This window comes from Acipenser ruthenus, chromosome 11 (genome assembly GCF_902713425.1).
Source record: "Acipenser ruthenus chromosome 11, fAciRut3.2 maternal haplotype, whole genome shotgun sequence".
In the NCBI taxonomy this organism is placed as follows: Eukaryota; Metazoa; Chordata; class Actinopteri; order Acipenseriformes; family Acipenseridae; genus Acipenser; species Acipenser ruthenus.
In genome coordinates this window covers 4,872,961-4,896,473 of record NC_081199.1, presented here as the reverse complement: position 1 = coordinate 4,896,473, position 23,513 = coordinate 4,872,961, and the positions used below count along the sequence as shown (strand labels likewise).

At 41.2% G+C, this 23,513-nt stretch overlaps 2 protein-coding genes across 5 annotated transcripts; one reads left to right on the top strand and one right to left on the bottom strand.

Moving 5' to 3' along the window:
• Window positions 1-575: 575 nt before the first annotated feature.
• LOC117973376 (glutathione hydrolase 1 proenzyme-like) lies at window positions 576-11,661 on the top strand. Of its 3 annotated transcripts, none has more exons than XM_059033006.1 (12): window positions 576-752; window positions 3,807-3,977; window positions 4,809-4,939; window positions 5,041-5,130; window positions 5,804-5,996; window positions 6,601-6,761; window positions 7,063-7,212; window positions 7,801-7,937; window positions 8,148-8,335; window positions 8,644-8,768; window positions 9,436-9,548; window positions 10,111-10,567. In XM_059033006.1, the coding sequence occupies exons 2-12, from the start codon at window positions 3,811-3,813 to the stop codon at window positions 10,471-10,473; spliced, it is 1,818 nt and encodes a 605-aa protein (XP_058888989.1). In that variant the 5' UTR covers window positions 576-752; window positions 3,807-3,810; the 3' UTR covers window positions 10,474-10,567. The 3 variants fall into 3 exon arrangements, with proteins under 3 accessions (XP_058888989.1, XP_058888988.1, XP_058888990.1); XM_059033007.1 differs by lacking the exon at window positions 576-752 and adding an exon at window positions 10,827-11,661 and having other exon boundaries at window positions 3,462-3,977; window positions 10,111-10,224; XM_059033005.1 differs by lacking the exon at window positions 576-752 and having other exon boundaries at window positions 2,586-3,977.
• LOC117427105 (glutathione hydrolase 5 proenzyme-like) lies at window positions 10,569-22,831 on the bottom strand. 2 transcript variants are annotated; one of them, XM_034045483.3, is made up of 13 exons: window positions 22,471-22,830; window positions 21,808-22,115; window positions 19,341-19,468; window positions 18,746-18,841; window positions 18,355-18,544; window positions 16,870-17,030; window positions 16,083-16,229; window positions 15,345-15,466; window positions 14,905-15,086; window positions 14,241-14,332; window positions 13,838-13,950; window positions 13,562-13,672; window positions 10,569-13,022 (listed from the first exon to the last, which is right to left on the bottom strand). In XM_034045483.3, the coding sequence occupies exons 2-13, from the start codon at window positions 21,984-21,986 to the stop codon at window positions 12,876-12,878; spliced, it is 1,668 nt and encodes a 555-aa protein (XP_033901374.3). In that variant the 5' UTR covers window positions 21,987-22,115; window positions 22,471-22,830; the 3' UTR covers window positions 10,569-12,875. The 2 variants fall into 2 exon arrangements, with proteins under 2 accessions (XP_033901374.3, XP_058888991.1); XM_059033008.1 differs by lacking the exon at window positions 21,808-22,115 and having other exon boundaries at window positions 22,471-22,831.
• Between the last annotated feature and the right edge of the window lie 682 nt (window positions 22,832-23,513).

Below are 23,513 nucleotides of genomic sequence, written 5' to 3'. Positions count from 1 at the left end.
AGCAGTGGAGGTGGAACCAGCAGGTATTCTCCCTCTGCTGGCAGGTACCTGGGCTGTGGACGCACCGACTCCCCCCTCTTGGGCTGTGGACGCACCAACTCCCCCCTCTTGGGTGCAGGATGTTCAGGCTCCTCCCTTTTAGGCACAGGATGTTCGGGTGCCTCCCTTTCAGGCGCAGGACATTCGGGCTCCTCCCACTTGTCTCCCCTCCAGCAGCTATAATCCCACTATTCAGGGAGGGGGCAATTAACTGGAAAATGCCCCCGCTGCCCACAGATGCAGCAACAGTACATCTTAATAATGCTCTGGAGGAGGGCTTCCCAGCTTATCTCCTCCTGTGCCTGCTGCTGTTGCAGCTGCTGCAGCTCTTCCTCCCATTCTCCTTCCTCACTCTCCTTTCTCCACAAGTAATAAATAAAAAACGAAATAGAAAAATAACAAAAACGAGAAAAAAACAAAACAAAACAAAAACTGCAGTATCCTCTGCCTGCGTCCAGGAGGCGCTGCAATCCCACGCAGGACACCACATGTGACAGGATGACTGAGTCGGTGACGTCACGGCAGAAGCAGGAAGGTAAAACACTGACACCAGGGACTGCAGTTAAAGAAAGAAAGACGCTGCTGGCCGCCGTTTTTTATTAAGCAAATCAAAAATAAATCAAAGATTTAAACAAAAAGAAACTTGCTCACAGAGCGAAAATAAATATGTAAACAAAACAAATCTCGAACACAAAATACAATAAGTAATACAGGTAAGGCTGGGCTGTAGCCTTCACTGTTCCTGTATCTTTTTAAATTTATGTTTTCCTCGTTTTCCTCTCGTTCCTCTCTAACACCCACCTCGAATGCATAGAGCTGCAGGCTTATATACCGTGGCCGAGGGGTTTAACTGCCTAGTAATTAGTCCATTGCCCCTAGGCCACAATCTGCACGAGTTTTTCAATTACTGTGGATGGGGTTTCCCATCCACGCTACTAACCAAAATAAACAAACATTCGGCTACGCCGTCATATTTATAAACAAAACATACGGCGCTTCGCCGACAAATCTAAATAATACATACATAAACAAACACAAACAAATAAATACAAAATAATAGGGGTGGAGGGGGAAACCCTGTTCTAAAATAAAATAAACAAATCAATGTACAGGGCACCTCGCCCTGCTACAACCCTTAACACTGGGAGAATGTTTAAAGGGAAACTCACTCTTAGGGAGCATTCAGTTCTCTGTTACACAGGGAGTTGCAGTTTAATTTAATGATTGTGAGTCTGATTTAAAAAGCACTTGCACCTGTGCAAAGAAAAAATAAGCAGAAAAACAAGTGGTTGATAACTAATGGACGCAGTTGTGTATAGTAGGGTTAACTTTTTGAGTAAAGTAATTCTGATTGTACTGTGTGTTGGTTGTTCAAATTCATTTCAGTGGGTTAGCTGCTGTTCCTAAAGGGTTCTGCTTGAAATTCATTATAAGTCCGTGGCCATTTCCAAAAATGGCAAATCAATTGTTCATTAGAAAATAACCAGGCATTTACCAGGTTGTTATACCAATGACATGAAGTGCACTTGAATTTGCTTGGGAACTCGGGAGTTAATGTAGACAGAGCACAATGCCAGCGCTGTGTGATGTAAATGTGCATTCATTAAAGAGCTTAGGCTTTTGTATGTTCTCAGTCATATCAAAAAGTGGATACAGCATCTTGCTAAAAAAAAACAAACACAGAATTACCTTGTAACTTTGGAAAGTGATGTACGTTTGTGCCGTGGAATGAAGTGAAATTTAGAAAAGACAGATTGTTGAAGCATAGGGAATCCCCAGTCCAATCAGACAAGCTACTGTAACAGGGCAGAGGCTGGGTGTGAACCAGCGACCCCGCGACCCCGCAGGCAACAGTCTTACCCACAATGCAATGTGGTTTTAGAGCTTTTAACCTCATCTCATCTCATCTCATTCTGTGCATCCTCCTATTTTTCCAGGCTTATCCAGAGGTTTCCAGAAGACAGTTTTAGATTTATTTCCATCTATTCATTATTGCAATTTCACACTATTACAATTGCAAGGACAGATCCGTCGCAGCCTCTATGCAGCCTGAGACACTCAATATGAAGGGCCTTGCTCAGAATGCAGGTTTCTATTTTTAGGCCATGTCATTTTTTTCTTTTTAAATCCTGTGGTGGTTTTTATTCCATAATTATAAAGCTTTATATTTCCATGCATAACTGGCAGTGTTGTGTGATGCACTGCCATTACAGACTCCGAACTCTGTTGACGAGATGAGGTTAAAAGCTCTATAACAGCCTGGCTTTCATGCATGGCGGTTAAATTGCTTGCTCGCGATGTTCGCCAATTCAAGCCCTGTTACACATGTATCTGGTTTAAAATGTTACACAGGGCAATGCTAATTGAAAAGCATGGTGCCTCTGGGTACAAAATGCAAAGTATTGAAAGATGAAGGAACAGGGTCTGTTCCAGCTTGTGCACAGGTTTTCTGGATGTGTGGCAGGCTAGCTGTGTCTTGTTTTGTGTGATTATTGTATAACCAGCTTAAGCAGGGTTTGACAGTGGCAGTCACATATTTGTGGAAAACTGATGTCAGATGGTTGACTGATCCACTTGTTGATTTTGAGGCAAGCTGGAACATACTTTTCCACGCTCAGCAATGACTTAGTCAGTACTTTTTATTAGATTGTTTAACTGCAGGGGGGAAGGGGTCTTAGGTTCTCTGATCGATGGAGACAGATGAAGGCGATTTCTTTCAAAACATTTGCTGTGTATTTTTTTTGGTATAGGCTAAACCCGTACCACATGGTTTAAAAAGTGACCAAGGAGGCTCACAAGGTGTAGCAACACACAAGATTAATAACAAAAGTAACAAAGGTGAATAAAGTCAGTACACCTGCATACATTACAAACCACACAGCTATATTAAACTAACAATAAAGGATAACTGTGTAGGTATATTTCTCATATAAAGCACTCACAGGAATACAGCACAATATGCAGGAGCAGCTACATTAGCCATGTATGTATTTATTTTATAGGTCAGTCATGATAATGACTTCAGAGATCACAACTGCTACAGAAGCAAAGATGAGGTTGCTCTGGGTTGTCAGAGTTTAGAAGCCACAATATTCTCCTTGGCTCCACTACTCACAGCCTAAGTCCCAGCTAGGAATTATTTCTGGAGCAGCCCCTGGTTATTACTAATTTACAGAAAAGTCTAGGCTTAAAGCAATCAGCTATCTGATGACCAAACACGAAGTTAAGGATGAAAAAAATATCTTTCTGTGTTTTGCAAGGACTTTGTTATTTTATTTATTTATTTCTTGAAAATTTGTAGTAGCGTCGATATTATTAGCTTAAAACTATACTAAAATTAAACTATAAAGCACTGTCATTTTATGAGTCAAATGGCAATAATTTGAAATGTTGAATAAATTGTGTCATAAAAATAAAAATAAAACACTGACTATAGAGGTCTCTAAACCCCTCGTACTGTAGTCTTATTTTTTCATATTTGGTCAAAGAAGCTTCCCTAGGGTACTTTCAGCAGATCTCAGTTGATAAAAAATTGCTTACTACGGCCTTTAGTTATAATAGAAATGGGATATTCACTGCTGAAGTCTCGTAAACATAAGGTATGGCTTCGTTTTTGGTCCATTTGCTCTGATTTTTGGCGTGAGAAGGCGATTTATCCACCAATTTAAGCATGACCATGGTTTGGAGAGAGAATTTGGAGTTTCTAAACTGCATGGATCCCGGTGCCACTGAATGAGGAGGTTCCTGCTCTCCTTTTCTCCAATCAGAACAATGATCAGGAAGCTTATCATTGCTGGTTTGGTGGCTCTGCTGCTCGCGGCTCTCTGTGTCTTCCTGGGCGTCTTCCTGGGGCTGGACTCAAGGACGTCCTCGTCTGTCTACTCCTACTCCAGAGCTGCGGTGGCAACGGACGCGGGAAAATGCTCGGAGATCGGGAGGTGAGACTTCAAACCCTTCTTCCCTGCTGGGTGAGTGGGGGGCTAATCCGGAACAGATTGCTTACCAGTGTGGATCAGTATGAGCTTTCCGCTGCAGCAGGAATGCCAGCAGGAGCTGGAAGATGCATGACCACCTGGGCTGTGTCCTCAGCCAAATGTAAAGAACACTTAACAAACAACAAGGTCTTTCAGATGAGCGTTACAGCACCATACAACAAGACAGCGAGCTCATCATCACGTGCACCTGTACATACTGTACTGGGAATAATTCTGAAAACATTTATGTATTTAATTGATAGATCAAGACTAACAAAAGTAGGCAATAATACATTAATTAGAGAAATTTGATTTCGAGAATTGGGAACAGCATTGTAAAATCTGTTTGATAAGAATGACAAGGTGCACCGATATGACTCCCTTATAAAAGTTTCTCACAGTAAAAGCACAGCAAAGTGTAATAAAGTACAGTGACAGAATTGTAAAGCACAGAGAGGTGTGGTAGAGCAAATAAAAAAAGCATCGCAAGCCAGGGTAAACTATAGTAAATGCATGCTATAAACGTGGGAAAAGCATGGTACAGTAACGGGCAGAAATACCTTGGTAAACGTTTATAAGAGCCGTGAGAAAAGGACTGTATTACAAGAGCATTAATCCAAGCGTTTCTCCATTACCATAACAAGCTATGCCTTCATTCAGAGCAGTATAGAGCAGCAGCTCTCTGGAGCCATCTCATTGTCACTTGAGATCAGCAGTTGACATGGCTGTGAATAGAAGGAGCTGATTTTCACATCCGGGTTAGGGAAATCCTTCTTAAGATGACTCTCTCTTCAGGGACATCCTCAAACAGAAGGGCTCGGCTGTGGATGCTGCTATTGCTGCCATGCTGTGTGTGGGGCTGATGAACGCACACAGTGCAGGCATAGGAGGAGGGCTCTTCTTAACTATTTACGATGCCTCCACAGGTAAGGGCTACGGAAACAAACGGGTTACACTGAAGGGATAGGGACGGATTTCTTTCTCTGAGTACTGATTCCTGTTTTTTTTATTATTTTGTTTTTTAAAGGCAAAACAGAAACTATTAATTCCAGAGAAACGGCACCGAGGAATGCATCAGAGGACATGTTTGGGAACAACACAGAACTATCCAAGAAAGGTAAAGAGTGCTTGGCATTGTTAGGTTGTTCTTACTCGCTTATATGAATGTAGGGTAACACTTTCTCTAATTACTGTGTATTTACATAGTAGTTACTTGGTAAATACAGGTGTACTTACACATAATTACAATGTACTTAATGTGTAAATCTTTGTGTGTTATATATATCAATCAATCAATCAATCTTTATTTTATACAGCGCCTTTCATAGTGGACCACCATCACAAAGCGCTTTACAAGATGCAGTAACAACAAGAAAATCCATAATACTTTAAATACAGAGAAATGCATAATACATGGTATACAGTAAAAAAAAAAAAAAAAACCAATGCGTAATACATTAAATACAGTGGAAAGTGCATAATACATGACAGTAGCATAATACATGAAATAGTACATTATGTACACATAATAGTACGTTGTACCTATGCATAATAACATTGTAAGTATGTGTAAGTACACATATATTTAAGTAACTACTACGTAAATACACAGTAATTAAAGACACTTCATGTAACGTGTTACTGAATGTAGTGAGGAATCTCATGGTCATGGCAACAGATCTGTGTTTGCATGGTGTGAATGAGAGCAATTCTGAGTCATATTGACAATAAATTGCATATAATAAACTCAACCTCTGACCTCTGTCTTTGCACCTGTTTGTTGGTGGCAGGTGGACTCTCTATAGCTATCCCAGGTGAGATACGGGGCTACCAGGTGGCACACCAACGTCATGGCAGGTTACCATGGAAACAGCTTTTCCAACCCAGTATTGAACTGGCGAAGAACGGGTTCCCAGTCAGCAAGGCTCTGGCAGACGCCATCTACCAAACCAAGACGACAATCGAGAAAGACGTTTCTCTACGGTAAGAGTCCCAGTGGGATTGTAAGTAAAACCTTGAAACATAACTTTAAACACCCAATCAAAGAAAGAAACTAAAGCAGGGCTGTCCAATCACGGTTCCTGGAGGGCCATTCCACTCCAGGTTTAACAGGTACCAGTATATAATGAACTACTCCAGGGTTGGAACAAAGATCAGGAGTGGAAAGGCTAACTTTGGACACCCCTGAACTAAAGTACTAAAGTCTTACAGATTTATCTTTTATAATAAACTTGTGCTGCCTGGTATCCTGTTGTACTTTAGAATAGAGCACGTTAGAATCACATATATCCATCACGTGCATGTTTTGAGGGTCTAAGCCAGGCGTTCACAAACTTGGTCCAGCTCCTACAAAGTTGCAGATTTCAAGTTACTTCTAAAATGTTACAGCTAACCTGAAATCAGTAAGTGTTTAAGAGCTGAACACAAGTAAAAAGGTCTAATGAAACAAATGATCAGTTCATTTAAGGGTCTAGTTAAGTAATTGAGAGCTCAGTTGGAATGAAAACCAGAAGACACAGGGGGTCCCCAGGACCGGGTTTGAGAAGCCCTGGTCTAGCAATGTTCCTAATTTTCCTTTTTGTTTCAGTGAAGTATTTTGTAACTCGGAGGGAAAAATCATGAAGGAAAAAGACACAATTACATTTCCTAAGCTAGCAGAAACCTACAGAATTATAGCCGAGGAAGGCCCAAACGCCTTTTACAATGGATCTCTGGCACAGCAGATAGTCAAGGACATTCAAGCGGCAGGTAAAGCAGGCAGACACATGCTATGTATTATTTCTTAATTCAAGTCTTCAGCGAGTGCAAGATCATCCCTTTGCTTTGTTCTGCAGGAAGCATGATTTCTGTACAGCATGTATAAGAGACTTCCTGTTTAAAGCACAAGTACGACACACCCCTAATATTCATGAAGCTGTTCCAGAATGTTTCTTTAACAGCCCAGAACACTCCCAGAATGCACCATTGATTAAGAGACCAGAACGACTCCTCCTGTTTAGAAGGTGTGTATATACTGTAGTTTTGAAGGCTGGTACTTCCTGTGTTACAGGTGGGATTATAACTCTGGAAGACCTCCGAAGCTATCTTCCTGAACTGACAGAGAATGCGCTACAAATCAATATCGGAGGATATAAATTGCGTGTCCCAGACGCCCCCTCCAGTGGTCCTGTACTTGGGCTCATCCTAAACATACTGGATGGTAAATATCCCCTTTCCAATTGTACTGCGATTGTGATCCTTCCCGTTTCATTCATCCTTTTTGAATGGCGCTGGCTAGCTCTGCACATCATCTCTCTCTCTCTTCCTTTCTCTCTGTGGAAATGATTAATTGAGACGCTCCACTGCCACCCCCTCAGCACTGTCTCAGATCTCAGACACAAACCCTAATCCTCCTAACTGGCTGTTTACAACATCCTTAATGAAGCTTTGCAGACTGAATGGGTGAATGGAACACTAATTGGCCATAAAACCCCAGTCAGAAATGTACCTCCCAGAGTCCTTTTATGAATTCTCCATAAATCTGCCTGTGACATTACAGTCCTTTCATCACCAGCACACCATTTCTAAACAGTGGACAGAATCCATCACCTTTATTAGCATTAGCAACATGATCACTGGTGACCTTTTCGGTGCATCGCGGGCTTGCTTTGAATGGCAGTTTTGAAACTTGGCTGTACTGAAGTTATTGATCAGTAAGCATGAGGCACAGCACTGTTTAATTAGACCTGCATAAGTTTTTTGAAAACCACGCCAGTGAAGTGTTTAAACCTTGTGTTTCTCATCCCAGGATACAACTTCTCCAAAGACAGCGTGTCAACCACAGAGAAGAAAATCCTCTCCTACCATCGGATCCTGGAAGCCTTCCGGTTTGCATACGCCAAGCGAAGCATGCTGGGAGACCCGCGCTACCTCAACATCACAGATGTAAATGGCCTGCTAGTCTTCTTTTTTTACATGTCGATTGTGTCCGTCCGTCTGCCACACTATACGGGCGATGCCTTTCCTTTCATGACTTCTAGTCCCAATATTTGTATACGTTTCTTTTAATAAGTGTTGAGAGTTCTCGCGTTAAACTGTATTTGGATTTGTCCATTTTAAATTGATTCAGTTTATTTCTCTCTTTGTTTTCGGCAGCTCATACACAATATGACCTCTGATTATTTTGCTGATGATATAAGGAGTAAAATCTCAGACGACACGACCCACCCTGTCCAGTATTACAGTCCAGATTTCTATGTTCCTGATGACCATGGGACCTCACACCTCTCAGTTGTAGCTGAAGATGGGAGTGCAGTGGCAGCTACGAGCACCATCAACTTCTAGTAAGAGTCACAAACAGCTGTTATCATTTTTTCACTGTAAGACATAACATTATATTTGGAGTGGGGTTAAGCTGTGTGTAAACAATATTTGTGATTCTACAAACACATCCATTCATGAAATCTGAGTTAAGCTAATGAAACTTTAAGTCTGTCCAAACCTTTTGAAACGTCTGACAAAAAAGGTTTTTAGTTTTGTTTTTCTTTTTATCTTAAAAATTAGTGAAGTGAAGTAGCATACAGGAAGACAAGGAAAACAATGTTTTCTAAAATCTTATTTTTTGTGTTTCTTTGGATTGTTTTTTTTATAGCTTTGGGTCGAAGGTACGCTCCCGAACGTCTGGTATACTATTTAACAACGAGATGGCTGATTTCAGTTTACCCGTCTTCGAAAACGATAACGGGGTGCCTCCTTCCAGCAACTTAATCCAGCCAGGTGAGGTGATGTGCAGTCAGAGTATTATAATACCTTGTTTCTGTGAGCACGGATTGCTGATCCGGATTCTCCCATAGTGCTCCTGAACCCCCACTGATAGTTTCCCCGAGTTTAGTGATAAGACTCTGTTTCCATGCAATGCCAGTTTTTGACGGATGTTGCCGGTTCTTTCCCAGCAAGTAGTGCAGCTAAGGCCACATTCCTTTGTTTACAAAACCAAAAGGATGGACACATCTGTTTGGAGCTTTTTGTTACTACTGGTACAAGAATATTAAAGCACAGAGAAACCTGATTACCCTGGAGGTGGATTCAATGTTTATGCCCACTTGTCATGTGATTGGTCAATGTTGTGACGTACTTCCACTTGTCCCGCTTTGAAAATGGGCTAGAAAAATATCAGGGGCATCCAATTGGGGTTGGAACATGGAAACGCAGTACCAGCGGCAGCAGGGTTTTCAACCCAGCTTGAGGTATAACAATGCCAGTGTACAACCTCCTCTAAAATCTGAGAAGAGAAAAGGCAAGGTTGAAGGTATCGAGTTATGCTTTAATAATCTTCTCAATACATATAACTATATAAAATAAGTCAAGTGGACAAAACGGTTTTAAATGTTCTCGTCAAGTCTGAAAATGAAGATCATATACAAATGTTTTTTTTAACTGTCAGGTAAAAGACCCCTGTCCTCCATGTGTCCGTCCATTGTGTTTGACAAAAACAACAACGTCAAGATGGTGGTGGGTGCATCTGGGGGAACAAGAATCACCACGGCAACGGCACTGGTGAGCAAACAGCCGGAGCCAATTAGTGCTCTTAGATTCCTTTGCTATGTCTTTATATACCAGACTTGCTTGCTTTTCTTTGACCTTTCACAGACTGAAATAATTCTAAAATCATTCTGCTATATAATTATTCAACTATTTCATTTTATTCTTATAAATATCCATGCCCCTGCTATTACTTGCAGCAGTAGGAGGTCATATGTGACATCTTTAATTAGTAAAGGAACTTGTATGCCAGTTTTACAATACTGCTGTAGGAATTTAGCTTTATCTACCATGAGACTTGGAACATAACTTTTATACAGCATATAACCTGAACTCTAGAACATAGTTCATTTTCCAAGGTAAGTAGAGTTAACCATAGCAGTTCAACATTTGCTTGTTTGAATTGACTATTGCAGCCAGCAGCTACTGTCTGAATGAATTAAGAGTTTATTTAAATCCTGTGAATTTTAAACTAGCACCTTGTAAACAACGTGTAGCTTGTATATAAAATACAAATCTAAATAGCGTTATAAATCAGAGATTTGTTAAGCTTGTTAAAGTTGCATTTCTATTGCAGGTAATACTGAACGTGCTGTTTTTTGACTATGACTTGAGAAAGGCTGTAGCAGCATCCCGAATGCACAACCAGCTCTTGCGCAACATTACAGAGCTGGAAAAGGACATGGACAAGGTGGGCTGCTTCTCTTTTACAAACCCTTTCTACTTTCTGCTTCCCTTTCATCAGCTGTGTTCAGAGCACAAAACACCATCTGCTATTTTACAAGCTGGAGAGCTTGCAGTCCTTCTGAGCAGTTCAGTGTCGAGAAGTATTTCAACTGACAATCTTACTCACCTGAAGCAAACATCTCACATGATCTTTTGTTTCTGTCTGTTTGTGTTTTTGTACCCAGTTTTCTGCACTGCACCTCAACCACAGTAAAAGGTTTATATCGTAATCCTAAAGTGTTTTTGTATGGAGACTATATTAATTTAACTGGACACCCTTTCTTTGTACCAAACACAAAAGGAAACAACTCAACGGCAACACATTCTTTTAATGATCCAAACAGAGCAGAGCAGATCTGAATACTGACACCTTTAATGTGTTACTGACTGTTTTATTAGCATCACTAAACACAATCAATAATACAGGGGAAAGAGGTTTGCACAATATCAGCTAGGGTTGTGGTATTAAGATCTGCCATTGTTTAGATGATTAGGGGTCTTAACAGTTTAGTGGTGAGAAGCAGGTTGAATCCAAGTCCTAATTTACATGTGCGATTGTGTTCTCAGAGTATAAAAGAAGGGCTTGTGCTGAAGCACCACGAGATAAAGCCGTCTCCCCTCAAATCGGTAGTGCAAGCCATCGTGCGACACGACAGTGAACTGCACGCAGAGTCGGACTACAGGAAGGGGGGCTACCCTGCGGGCTACTGAAGACCCTGTCACCGGCTCAGCTGCAAAACCTTGAGAAGCGGCTTCAGTTACAAGACAAGGACCAGCAGCAGGGCACGCTCAGAACGGGGATTTCTTTACCAGAATCGGCTTGCAATGCTGGCAACTATCAGGACTTGCGGGTTTGCATTACTCATTACTCAGATTATTTTCCAGTGCAAGCCAGCATTCCTAAGTACCTTATGAGAACCAAACATGCTAAATGCAAGTACAGCAATTCATAACTGAAACTGTGAGGCTGTTTATAATAAATGCACAGTCTTTGCTTATTAAAGAAAATAAAACATATGGACTCATCATCTAATTTGTACATATGCAGTTAATAAATCCTTTTAACATGTACAAAAACAATGAGGTATAAAAATTACAATCTACATATTTAAATCAGTCCATGTGAACTTAATTGTAGTTGTCAACAGTAAAGCACAAAAAGACAAATGTAGTGAGAGGAGGGAACGCTGTAGCTCAGGGACGCTCTGCACGTCTCACACTGTCAAATAGCTGAAGTTCTTTTCAATGTAATGCCAGGGTTGCATTCCCTCTTAAAGAGTGTCTGGACAAGACTGTCTGTCTTTGGAAAGTGCTCTCAACTCGGACATGTTTACTTAAAGGGGCTGTAAATGCCAAGTAAACGCAACTCAAGCGTTTAAGAAGTCCTACCTTTTTTTTTTTTTTTTTAAAACAAAGAAATTTGATTTTAAAGCAGCTGATGGTCTGGGGCAAAAATAAAAGTCTTTGAGATACGATAACACTGCTGGAAGGGGGTTGCAGCTTGCTGTCTTTGACAGTTCAAGATGGACTGTTCACCTTTATCCAACACAACTGTATACTTACTCTATATACTAATGGGATATTATACTGTGTTCATGAACCCACATTTAAACAAACATATCAACATTTAAACAAATAAAAGTAGGTAAACTCTGTGGCGCAATCCCTTCGCTTGACAAAGGTAATAAGGAATGGAAGTAGAGACAGTTACACATTAAAAGACAAGCATATAAAACAAGCAGCATCAATCCCAGATCAAAGCGCTGGAAGGTAGAGAGGATGAGCGGCAACATGTAATGAACTGTACGAGATACACATCCTAACAAACTCTGCCCGAGATCCTTCTGCCTCTTTAGCATGTGATACCCAGGGAATGGGTTGTCCCAATGTACTTGCCCCTTTGCCTGTGGGTCGAGTCTGCTGTTGCAGTTAGCTGTGGGTTTCAGGAGGCAATACCCCAAAAGGAAAGGTCAACAATGAGTGGCACAGTATATTTCAATCAATACCGTACTACAGTAGATACAGAACAGGATGCTCACAAAATCATTGTAGAGACACACCTTTAACAAGCTGCATTGCAAGAAACTATACAGGCGACAGCGATATAGCAACACAACAGCACACATCCACAGCACAGTACAGTGTGTACATGGGACTGTAGGTCTGTTACCAGATATTCCCCAGTTCTCCACAATATACATCAAATTAAAAGTATCTCAGCATTTAAACTCTAGAATACACTGGTCTTGATAACAGCCAGCCTGTATTGTCATATGGGCCAATGTACTGTACAGTATGTACACATTTTGGGTCTGATCCAAATGGATCCTATAATAGAACACGCGTTGAATTCACATTGTTGGCGCTCATGAATGACTCAAGGATGTAAAGGACAGCAGGAGCTCTGCCATTTCCTTGCCAGATGGTAATTATTCCAACTTGGTTGATGGTTTTGTGATGTTGACTGTCCAATGAGCTCAGGCTTCCAGGGGAAGAAGGCTAATCACCAAGGCAGTGTGCCACATAGACCTCTCACACCTTTGCAAAACCACATGCAGTGTGGCCTTGGTTTTCTAGGAGCAGCCTGGTCTATGGAGCCAGGCAGGTATCAGCTTGTTAATATCCAGCTGCAACACCCTTCTTTCTGGCATCTGACACTGCAGCGATGCACCCCCCTTGCTTTGATACGGCATTCACCACATTGAAAAAGTGAGCGCTTTCTGTCACCGTGTGGCCCATTGCTCTCAGCTCCTCTTTCACAGTCTGAAAACAAAAACATATTAATCTCAGAGCTATTTAATCCAATTCGTCATCAGCACTTATTTTTTTCAGGAACAAGAAACACATCCAATAAAGTGACCAAACTAGATTTTATTTCAGGGACCTGGATTTTGAGTTGTTTCTTATTCCTTTTAGATGTTTAATTAGTATTTTTTTCATTCAGAAAAAAAATGTGCTAATTGCAAGACATACATCGTAGACACAGAATCACATGTGGAAATACAAAATATGCCAGCAACTTTCCACAGTCCTGCCAGCATTTCATTTTGTAATTCACCTTCCTGCTGTATTGTAACAGAACCATGTGTGTAACTACTGTGTTATTACAGTGTGTGTTACCCTGTAATTAAATAAACCAACAACTGTCTAGAAAAATGTCATGACTATCAAACTCTATTGGTCTTCATAAACAACGACTGAATTGAATGTCTCCCCTCACCCCCTGAGCATTTAAAACTCATTAGTTTGCTATGTGGAATCTGCTTTTTGAGACACACAAAAAAGACACATTGTGAGAGTACCGTGTTGAAGTTCTTCTCAAACTGCACTTCGTTCGTCGGGGTCACATACAACACTGGAGCATCTATTGCGTCTTTCAAATCATAGCCCAGCCAGAGATGATTCATGATAACCTGGGATAAAGTTCAGAAACAGGAGATGGGTTTGATTATACGACACATTCCAGTTATTCTGTGACAAGAGCTCCACACAGCTTTCAATAAGCAAGAGTAGTTATATAGAGCAGAGAACAACACGTGGATACGAGTGAACAGAAACCATCATGTGCTGTAGCTGACCTGAGCAGTGCTGCTGGTTATCATACTCCCTCCAGACCCACCGATCACCAGCATGGAGTTTCTGCTCTTGTTGACAAACACGAGGGGAGCTACAGATGAAGGAGGCTGTTCTCCTGAAAATAAAACATCATGCATCAGGACAAACACATTGAAATAAGAAGAACCAAGAGCTAGTGAATAGCAGTGAACACCAACAGGACAAACACACCTGGGCTCAATGGAATTGCTAGCCTCCTGCTGTACACTACCAACAATCCCTCTGTTGTCTTTACATTTTTTTTTTTTTTTTTTTAATGATTGTCAGTAGCTCTGGTCACCCATGGGTTATATCAAATCTTCAGTTTGATACTAGTTTATTGTACAGCAGGATAACTCTCAAAAAAGAAGAAAATAAAAAGCTTACCTGGCAAAATGCTTCTATTTTTCCCACAGAAGTCAGCAAGCTCGTTATTGAAAATCACACCCGTCTTTGGAGAATACACCATTGAGCCAAAGCTAGAAAAATAATATGTGGCACTTTGAGGACACAGTGCAGTACACGTTTCGCTAAAGTTCCCTTATTACATTTACACAAATATTCACGATTCAGGATTTCTTGGATCAATGATAACTTCCACCATTGTGGAATTAACTATGGGTCCAACGTTTAGAGTGGAGGGTGAACCAACAGTGGTTCAAATCCCACTTGTGCCAGAGTAACAGGCATTGTTGTGTTATGCATTGCTGTTACAGATTCTGCCCCCTGCTGGTGAGAAATACAGACGAGCCCGGCTCTTTTGCATAGTGGTTGAGATGCTCGCTTCCATCCTGTTACAGCAAGGTAACCTAATCTTAACTGGGGTCCCACAGAAAAGAAGGCTACAGCCCCCTCTACTGGCAGGTCCAGACAGAGGCCCTTTCTCCTGTGCTCAGGTTCATTGGATGAAATACGACAGCAGGACTTGTGGCCGCCTGCTGACCTACAGCACTCGTGATTGGCAAGAGGGTTGCAGTGATGTGCATTCCGATAGGGCGTTCCAAACCGAGGGAGGAGCTGAAATACTCCCAGCAAACCTTGTGATGCTTACATGTGGTTGATGGTGCTGGTGACAGAGACGGCACTCCCATCCTCCGCGAGGACAGACACGTGTGTGGTGCCCACAGAGTCCCTGCCAGGGGAGCGAGAGTAATACTGGAGAGGGTGGGTGCGGTCATCGTTGATCAGCTTTCTAACACGATTGGCAAAACCTTCAGATATCAAGTTTTGGACCTTTACAAAACAAATGAGAATCAGTCAAAGAGCTCTTAACATTGCAGACCAGTACAGTGTACAGGGAAAACGGCAGATCACTTTCGCCATATAGGGAAAGTAACTCAGCGGACCAGTGAAGTCATTAATACAATATCAGTTTAGACACGTAAATGATGAAATGAGTTATTCTCGGTTTTCCTTAAGAGTACAACACAAATAAAAACAAATCCCAAAGATTTGAAGCTTGTAACTGCAGATATTTGATCAGTTACTGACTTCTTCAGCACTCATGTTGGGATTTCTCTTCTGGCCATTTCCGAATTTGAGAGTCTCGATGATGCGGTGGTAGGTAAGGGTTCTATTCGCTCCCTTCAGAGAGTCGGGAGTTAATCCGAACCCTGGAGGAGAGGCAAGGAAACAAAAGAGACGCAGCGCATTTCTGAGCAGCTCCTTGGGAAGCAGGGTTTCAAACAATACATGTGCAAAAATGCATCCCCACACATGTGACACGGGGGCAACTGTTGAAACACCTTTGTTTTAACAAATTAATTTCTATGCTGATGTGAACACGTTGTTATAGAAATTACCATGACAGGCAGCAAAAAAAAATGTCTGGTCTTTGTAATGAATTGGCATCTCAGTGCATTTAATTGAATGAAGAGGCAAGGGCTGGAAGTGAACCACAAACTATATGCTTCAAAGACAAACGCCTAACCATTCAACTGAAGAACAAGCTCTATAGATGAGAGACAAGTACAGACCTTATGCTGATGTCAGGATTATTAACTCATCAGCTGCTAGGAGGAGAGTCATTACATCTTATATTCCAATAGAAAAAAATAGCATAAACATGCACCCTTAAATACAAATCCAGAGGGTCTAACAGTCACTTAGAAAAAATTGGAACATATACTGCACTGGAGTGACTAATATTAAACTTGTGTGTGCCGTTTAAAATCAGGTCCATTCTATTACTGATCTTCACAAATACTAGCAGGTATTCATCCACAGTACCTTCCATGACTTTGAGTATGAAGCTGAGAACGGCGCCCCCTGCTGGCGGGGGTGGCATGTATAGTAAATAACCACCCGTCTCAACTTGCAGGGGATCTTGGATTTTGGCTTTGAAGTTTTCAAAGTCTTCAGCAGTCAGAGTTCCACCTGAAGTGTACAGAAACAAGGAGAAAAACACATGCTGCACATTACAAAGGGATGGCAACTGGATTTTATATTGTAAAATGCACAGAATTAGTCGTCAAAACATTTTTATTGATGTTACTTTGGTTACACTTGACATGAAGTGTCTCGAATAATCGTTGTGCAAAATGAAATAATGATCTCGTCACTGGATCAGTTTGAACCCAGCATAGTTCAGAACAATATTCACTCGCTATTCCACTGTAGTTCGTCACAAGGGCATTTTGAATCAGATTAAAAGGTAAGCAAGTGAGACTAATCTGATTATAGTCTGATCTTCAACACCTGTGCCTGTTTCCATGTAATTAAAAACAACACGTCAGCCGCAGCAATGACCTCAGACACAATGCAGCTGTCTGCAGGTAAGCAAGGTGAGACTAACAATCAGGAGGGACCCAGAAGCATGTTTCAATGGGTCTTCAGTAGAGAATATTGCTGTGAGCCATGAGGAACTTTTTCAAGAATGCAATGAAAAACTGAAAGAAACAAACAAAAAAAAAACCCAAATGAAACGTGGGCAAGAACGTTGTTTAGCTCAGTGACTAGGACCTCCTGTGTGGTGCACTGCTTTCCTCATTGTCTGTACTATACAGTCCTGAGTTACCTTGGCTCTCTGTGTCTTGCACCATTGCCTCTACTAGTGGCCCCTTGTAGAAAGCATCGGGCCCGTGGTCAGCAATGAGTTCCAGCGTGTCGGCCAGCTTGGGGTACCGAACTATCTGACCTTCCTTTAAGACTTCCCCTTTGTCATCACAGAACACCGCACTGCACAAAACAAAGTACCGGATTAGCAAGAACATTCAAAGACATATTCTACTCTAAAGACTACCAACATGCCCACTCCCTTAGAACAGTTTACCATGGCAATTGTGCAGTTTTTACTTAGCTTTCCCCCCATGGCTACACTATGTATAGTTTACCATGTTTATTAATATGCTTTACCATACCTCGCTTTTCTTTACAATGCTTACCTATGCGTTGCCATGCTTTCACTGTGCTTTATTACACTTTGCTATACTTTTAGTATGGAAAATGTTTTGAGGGCTAACACAGAAGTGGACGGGCACTGCAGCATGTGGAGCTCTCCTATCCAAGTTCTCAACTTAAAAAAGTAGGGCCTCTCCGATTATCTGTAAATTGCAAAGGACTCTATGGTTCTACGTTTTTTTAGCTGAGAAAGAAAATATATTTTAGACCAAAGCCAGAGTAACTGACAGAGCAGGTGTTGTATATCAAAAATCAGCTCTCTTCATAAACGCTCATCTAAACCAATGAGAAGAACCGTGCAGTACACAAAGCATGTATTATTAGTTTTAATCACCTCACATATTTGAAGGATTAGAAAAGCAGGGAGCATGAGATCATATACTATTAACTTTAGAAGAGTAACAGTACAACTAGATTATTACAATTTTAGCAATAAGGGCTGACTAAAAAGCCAGATGTTTTAAGTTTAATTAAGTCTTATTGATGCACGAAGTGAAGGAAAATCACTATAAAAGGAGAAGAGAATAGATTAGTATTTGTTTTAAAGTTCGTAGATACAGACTGAAAAGCTCATCCATCTTTTGCTTTAGGACGTAGCGGTGAGCACTAGAAGACTCATAAGACACACTTCTAGCTATTTTTCTATATAAAATTGATGCTGTTAGTTTGTACAGACAATGGACCGACCAGACTGTCTATGGGCTAGGATCAGATGTTGTCTGTAGCTGCCTGATCATTTAATAAAGCGAAGGAGTGCCTATATATATCCTTCGCAGAGTATATAATGAATCAGGGTGTGTATGTACAGACAAGGTGTGTATGTGTGTGTGTATATACACACACTCTGATTCGTTAAACTTTCAGTAAACTGAGTCTGTGTGATTTTTCTTGATTACGTTGTCTGGATATGCCAATATCTGTAAGTAACTATGCATCGCAACTGCTGCAGAAGGAGGTTAAGTGACTTTCTCAGGGTCACACACAGTGGCTGAGCCGGGATTTGAACCGGAAGCCTCCTGGTAACAAGCCCTTTTCTCTAACCACTGGACCACCAAGCCTCAGATGTCCTGATGCAAGAGGCTTGTATGGTCGACATCCTTACCATAGTGATGAATTTCTAATACTTCTTGAAATATATTTGAGGTACAAGCCCAGTGTTACAGGGATGGGGAAGCCTTGTCTTGCCAGCTTGATGGCAGGTTGAAACAGAATTCTCCAGGGTAACCTGCCATACAGCCTGTGTGCCTCTGCGTAGCCTCGGATCTCTCCTGGCACACCCATCCACTTGGAGCCTGCCGTGGGACAAACAGAGGATCAAAGGTGCTGCAGTAACAAAACCAGGGAATGTTACATTCTAACAAGTCTGTGTTAAGGGAACCGTTTTTAATGCCATAGAGATGTGTTATATAGAGTGGAGCTGCAGCGCCATCTAGTGCACAGCCATGTATTGTCATAAAAAAGATGCTTCTAATCAGATTGGACAGTTACAGTACCTGGCATCAACTGAAAGGTCTTTGGACATTCTCCCAACAGGTCGGGTTTGACGTTTCTCGGGACAGTTTCTCGTGCATTTATGATTTTAACTGTACCTGAAATGCAGAACAGGGAACTGTAAAAGATTCTGTATCTATCTCTTTCCAATACATCATCTGTTACATGTTTAATATCCTATCCTGTTATGATTCTCTCTTGTTGTGGATGCTTGCATCATCATTAACCACGCTCATTAACTATTAAACTGCCGAACTGACATGCCGATACATTATATACCAACCTGATACTCACTTCTGGGGATGCAAACACTACTCTATTACATCATCTATGAACAGTGAAGTTAGCATTAAAAAAACACACACTACTAATGCATTCTAAACCACTGCAGTACAATCCTATTCAAATGCAAACCACAAGGTCATTTAGCTACACTTTCCTTTCCAAGGGAGTCAGACCTGACAGGGCTGTTCATCTCCAGACAGGAGACTAGTCTCTCTGTTGCATAAGGTTGCAAGTCCGCCCCCTTTCATTATCCCTACTTTCTTTACAATTACAATATAAATAAAACATTGTAAATCAAGCACGTCGACTTACCGTTGGCGTTGTAAACGGTGAAAATCACTCCTCCACCAATGCCCATGCTCTGTGGATTCATCAACGAGGTGCACAGCAGTGCTGCAATGGCGCCATCTACTGCCGAACCTCCCACATACAGCATATCACTGCAAAAGACGGCTCATTGCAGTTCACTCTTCATAGCACCAAAGATGTATACAAATGTATAAAGATCTTTGATAGCACACAGATACGAGTTCTCCCAGAACTGCATTTTACGTAGTTTGACGTCATTGCATTTTGCGAGCCCCAATGGTTTTGAAGCAAGAATGTCTGTGTGTCTTATTGTAAGAATAAATTTCACCCACTTCAGTTTTAACCTACTGTGTGGTTGCACTTTAACCGGTACAATGGAGGTTAAAAAGCTATGCCCCATCTATTAAAATAAATAGTGCTATAAAAACCAACCAAACTTTTCTGCCCAAGGTAAATAAGGAAAGACACTGAAAGTTTGTATCGCTTTTACTGTACTTTCAAACCCTTATCACAGGTCTCAGTTTCACATGCTTATCGTGATCCACAGACTGGCTGCAGCAGGAATGGTGGGATAGATAAATATGTAAACTTGCAGCTAGTCATGCTGAATACGTTTACTACTGACATTAAGGAAACCGCATTACTCTAACCATTTTGGGCAATTAACTGCTCTATTTGGGAAAGAAAATAAATGTATATGAAGCGACTTGGTCTGGTTGTTATGGACACTGTTTTTTAAAAGAGGGTAGAAAAAAGTAAGTTTAATAAAAAAAAAATCTATGCCACGCAGTGGGTATATATAAAGAAAAGGAGCCTACATAACAAGGACTCTGCCAATGGGCTCCGAGTGTAATGGTTTAACTGAACAATCGTTCATCTTACAGCATTAACACAAAGGGACGAGAAAAACAACGCATTTTTTCTTTGTGCAGTGAAGTCTTCCTGTCGGCTACTTAAATCATTCAGCAGCAAGTCGGTTTCCATGTCGTGCTTGGAGAGGTTTCAAAAGGGTTTAATAAAACACATGGCTCGTGCACAGGACTTCTTAACCCATCTGCACCCCATTCATTAACTGAACTTACCTGGTATTTTCTTTGTGTGTATATATATATTATACACATTTTGTTAACTGCAAAGAGGTGCAGTGTGGCTTTTCAGTGTAAATAAAGTTTTACTGGCAACTATACAGCCGTCACCAGCATCCCCACATAGGCCTGTAACATGTTACAGCTGGAATCGCTCAGCACAGTTTACGAGCACCATGCAGAATAGTGTTACATGAAGACAGCGCCAGGATACACGGCACGGAAGGTCACTGTAGACTAGGGAAGAGCGGATTTGGGATTATACTAATCGTGTTCATGTAGCATTTTTTTAAATGCACATGGAGGCAAGTGGATTGCTTACTATACTAAACAAGAGAACGATAGCAAAGAATGTGGTCTTTGTAATGTAGACCTGTGCTCAGTTCGTTTCATCAGGCGCAACAGAAGCACAGTAGCACTTTTAAATACGTCACTGAATCAATACAGCATGTTGTTCAAATGCATACAATGCCTCTATTCATAAAGCTTTGGCACGTGGTTTATTTCAACACAGTTTTTTAAATGGCATTAAAGCTAGGTGAAGAGAGCCCGGTATTACTAACTTTTTTCAAAATCAACTTTTGGGTAGGAAAACGCTACAAACACCTCGCTAGAAACCACTACAGCAAGCTCAAATATCTTCATTGATTTTTCTTGTTGTTGTATAAATTCTTAGCACATGTGAATATCTTCTTAATGAACGGAAGCTTTCAGATTAGAGATCTCCCAGGACTGACCCTACAAATACCACTACAGTAAAATGCTCCAAGTACTGTAGTGATAAAAATCAGAACCTAACCCAAAAAATCCACATCGCAGTAGCAATATCTTTTTAATGCGACACATGCAAAGGAAAACTAGCATGTCTCTTATTAGCGGTGCAAACATACTGTAGCGTGCACGGGGGTAGGGGGTCAGGACTGGTAGGTGACAATCTTTGAAGACATAAGCCCGACATATGCTCCTGCAATAGAGCCGACTCTTTTGTACAGCGGTATGCTTCAGAGCGAGATCGTTATAATACTATATGTTCTAGTTTCCAATCCTCCACTTTAAATAACAATTACATTTGCCGACACCTTCTGTTTTGCACAGACTAACTTGCAAGCTAATAATTAGCTTCGTCAATAAATTCTTAAAACAAACACAGGACCATTATTTCCTGTAAAGATCCCTGAAGGATTGCGCATGTTTGAACCAGCATGCGGGACAGGACAAGGGGGGTAAGAAAGCATACACTCAGATCACTAAAAGTCTTTCAAGGTTCGTTCCAAAGCGGGTCTGGTAGTGGAGCGCTTGACCAGATGTACTGCATGAATACAGCACCACGGTGTTGTGCAGTGGAACGTATTATCGGACAGATACATTCTACTTTACACACTTACCTGCCGATTTCTGAACAGACCTCCGAGTCAGCAGCCACAGCAGCATACCTGAAGCAATTCCTGTCTTTGGGTGAGCGTCTGGACTTCACAACCAAAGTGGCGATCAAAGCAACGGTCACAGTCACAATGAGCAGAATTAAAAACACACCGCAACAAGCCTTGGTCCGAGTGATCGCCATCTCGAGGATTGCACAGAGTCGGGCGTATAAAAAGGCTGACTTTGGCGTCTGTACTGTTGGCAGGCGCTTTTATGTTCTCAGTAGAGGGCTGGACACTCCCCCTCGGTTGACTATCCACTGAATAAACACCTTTATGGAATGCAGCAATGTGTCAGGAAAGGGAGTTACTTTAAAACCAGATTAAAACCGTAACCTTCATTAGGCGCCCCCGTTACCAGAACATCCGTCAATCATGATCAGCTGGACTTTATATCCAGGGCTTCTGATTGTCGTTGTTTTCCGACGACTTTCCTACTCTCCTTTAAAAATTCAATTGATACATGTTAAGTCTTTCGTGTATCTCAATCACAACCAAGAAATGTGTTAATAGTAGCATTCATTTAATTGACAGGGTTTTTCTATGAAACAACTGAATGGTCTTTTAAAGGAGAGGAGAGAAGTCGGGGTAAAGCAGCAAAACTCAGAAGCCATATTTATATCTTACCTCAATCCATTCGAAATATGGTATAACGTAGAATTTGCTGTCTAAGCTTTAATAAATGTCGTTCTTTTCCTGACTGAGCTGTTTAAGCTGAGTTTAAACCACAGCTTTTATGTAAAAACAAGGCCTATAAATGAACTGGCAAACAGGGACAGTCCAGGTGTTCTTAAACAATGACTCCGGAATCCATTTTTCAAAAAGGGGAAATGGAACTCTAAGCAGAGCTCCTGCTGTTAATCGAGTACGCTTCCTATCCAAAATATTATTATTATTTTTAATAATAATTGAGAATGAGTAATTTTAATTACTCATTCTCATTTTGAAAGCACAATTATTATTTCACCGCTGCCACCCCCGCGGTGACTCGACCTAAGCCCTCTCTAATTGTAGGCCAATTGTGCGCCGTCCAATTGCGTCCAGGCGATAGGGCGCTTCCTGCACTTTAGGCGTCTTTACCGGATGCGCCACTCGGGAGACCCAGGTCATAATATTTTTTAGACAAATGCATTTAATGTAAGACCCAGAAAAATGACCACAGACTATTTCAAGCAAGGTCATCACATATAAGGCACTGCGTCAGTGATGCTGACAAAGGGACATTGTTGTAGTGTGTCCATGTCCGCACCACTGGGCTCTGAGCCAGCTCTGGTCATACCAGTATACAGACGGCAGTCACAGACCCGTTATTGTGTTAGCAATCCTATTTTGGTAAGCATTGTCAATCCTTTAGTTTTGCACAGTAAGAAAGAAAACAACAATTGTACTCTTCACTTCAAAGTTATTTGGCAGAAAATGTGCAGTTCTTTATTAGTGGTGAGCTTTAAGTTAAACAAACTATATTGCACAGTATTTATATTTACCAAAGTAATGACTTCTTGCTGATTCCAAGGACTGTACTTGAGGCTGGAAGGAATGGCAGTGAATCATTATTTCGTAACATTATAACATTGTAAGCTTATGACTGATGGTACCCAGTTAAGAGAATAGCCCTGAAACCAACCTTGAGCCTCTAAATCAGCTATTTAGAGGTTGTCAGATGAAAGCTG

What these genes read in the sequence shown, in the direction of transcription:
- LOC117973376 (XM_059033005.1), top strand. Translation starts at nt 3,772, where the DNA reads ATGAGGAGGTTCCTGCTCTCCTTTTCTCCAATCAGAACAATGATCAGG. An exon ending in GAGAAAGACGTTTCTCTACG is followed by an intron (nt 5,997 to 6,600) that starts GTAAGAGTCCCA and finishes TTTTTGTTTCAG; the next exon opens with TGAAGTATTTTGTAACTCGG. An exon ending in CAGCAACTTAATCCAGCCAG is followed by an intron (nt 8,769 to 9,435) that starts GTGAGGTGATGT and finishes TTTAACTGTCAG; the next exon opens with GTAAAAGACCCCTGTCCTCC.
- LOC117427105 (XM_034045483.3), bottom strand. Translation starts at nt 21,986, where the DNA reads ATGGCGATCACTCGGACCAAGGCTTGTTGCGGTGTGTTTTTAATTCTG. An exon ending in CATACTCAAAGTCATGGAAG is followed by an intron (nt 15,467 to 16,082) that starts GTACTGTGGATG and finishes CCTCTCCTCCAG; the next exon opens with GGTTCGGATTAACTCCCGAC. An exon ending in CCAACATGAGTGCTGAAGAA is followed by an intron (nt 15,087 to 15,344) that starts GTCAGTAACTGA and finishes TGTTTTGTAAAG; the next exon opens with GTCCAAAACTTGATATCTGA.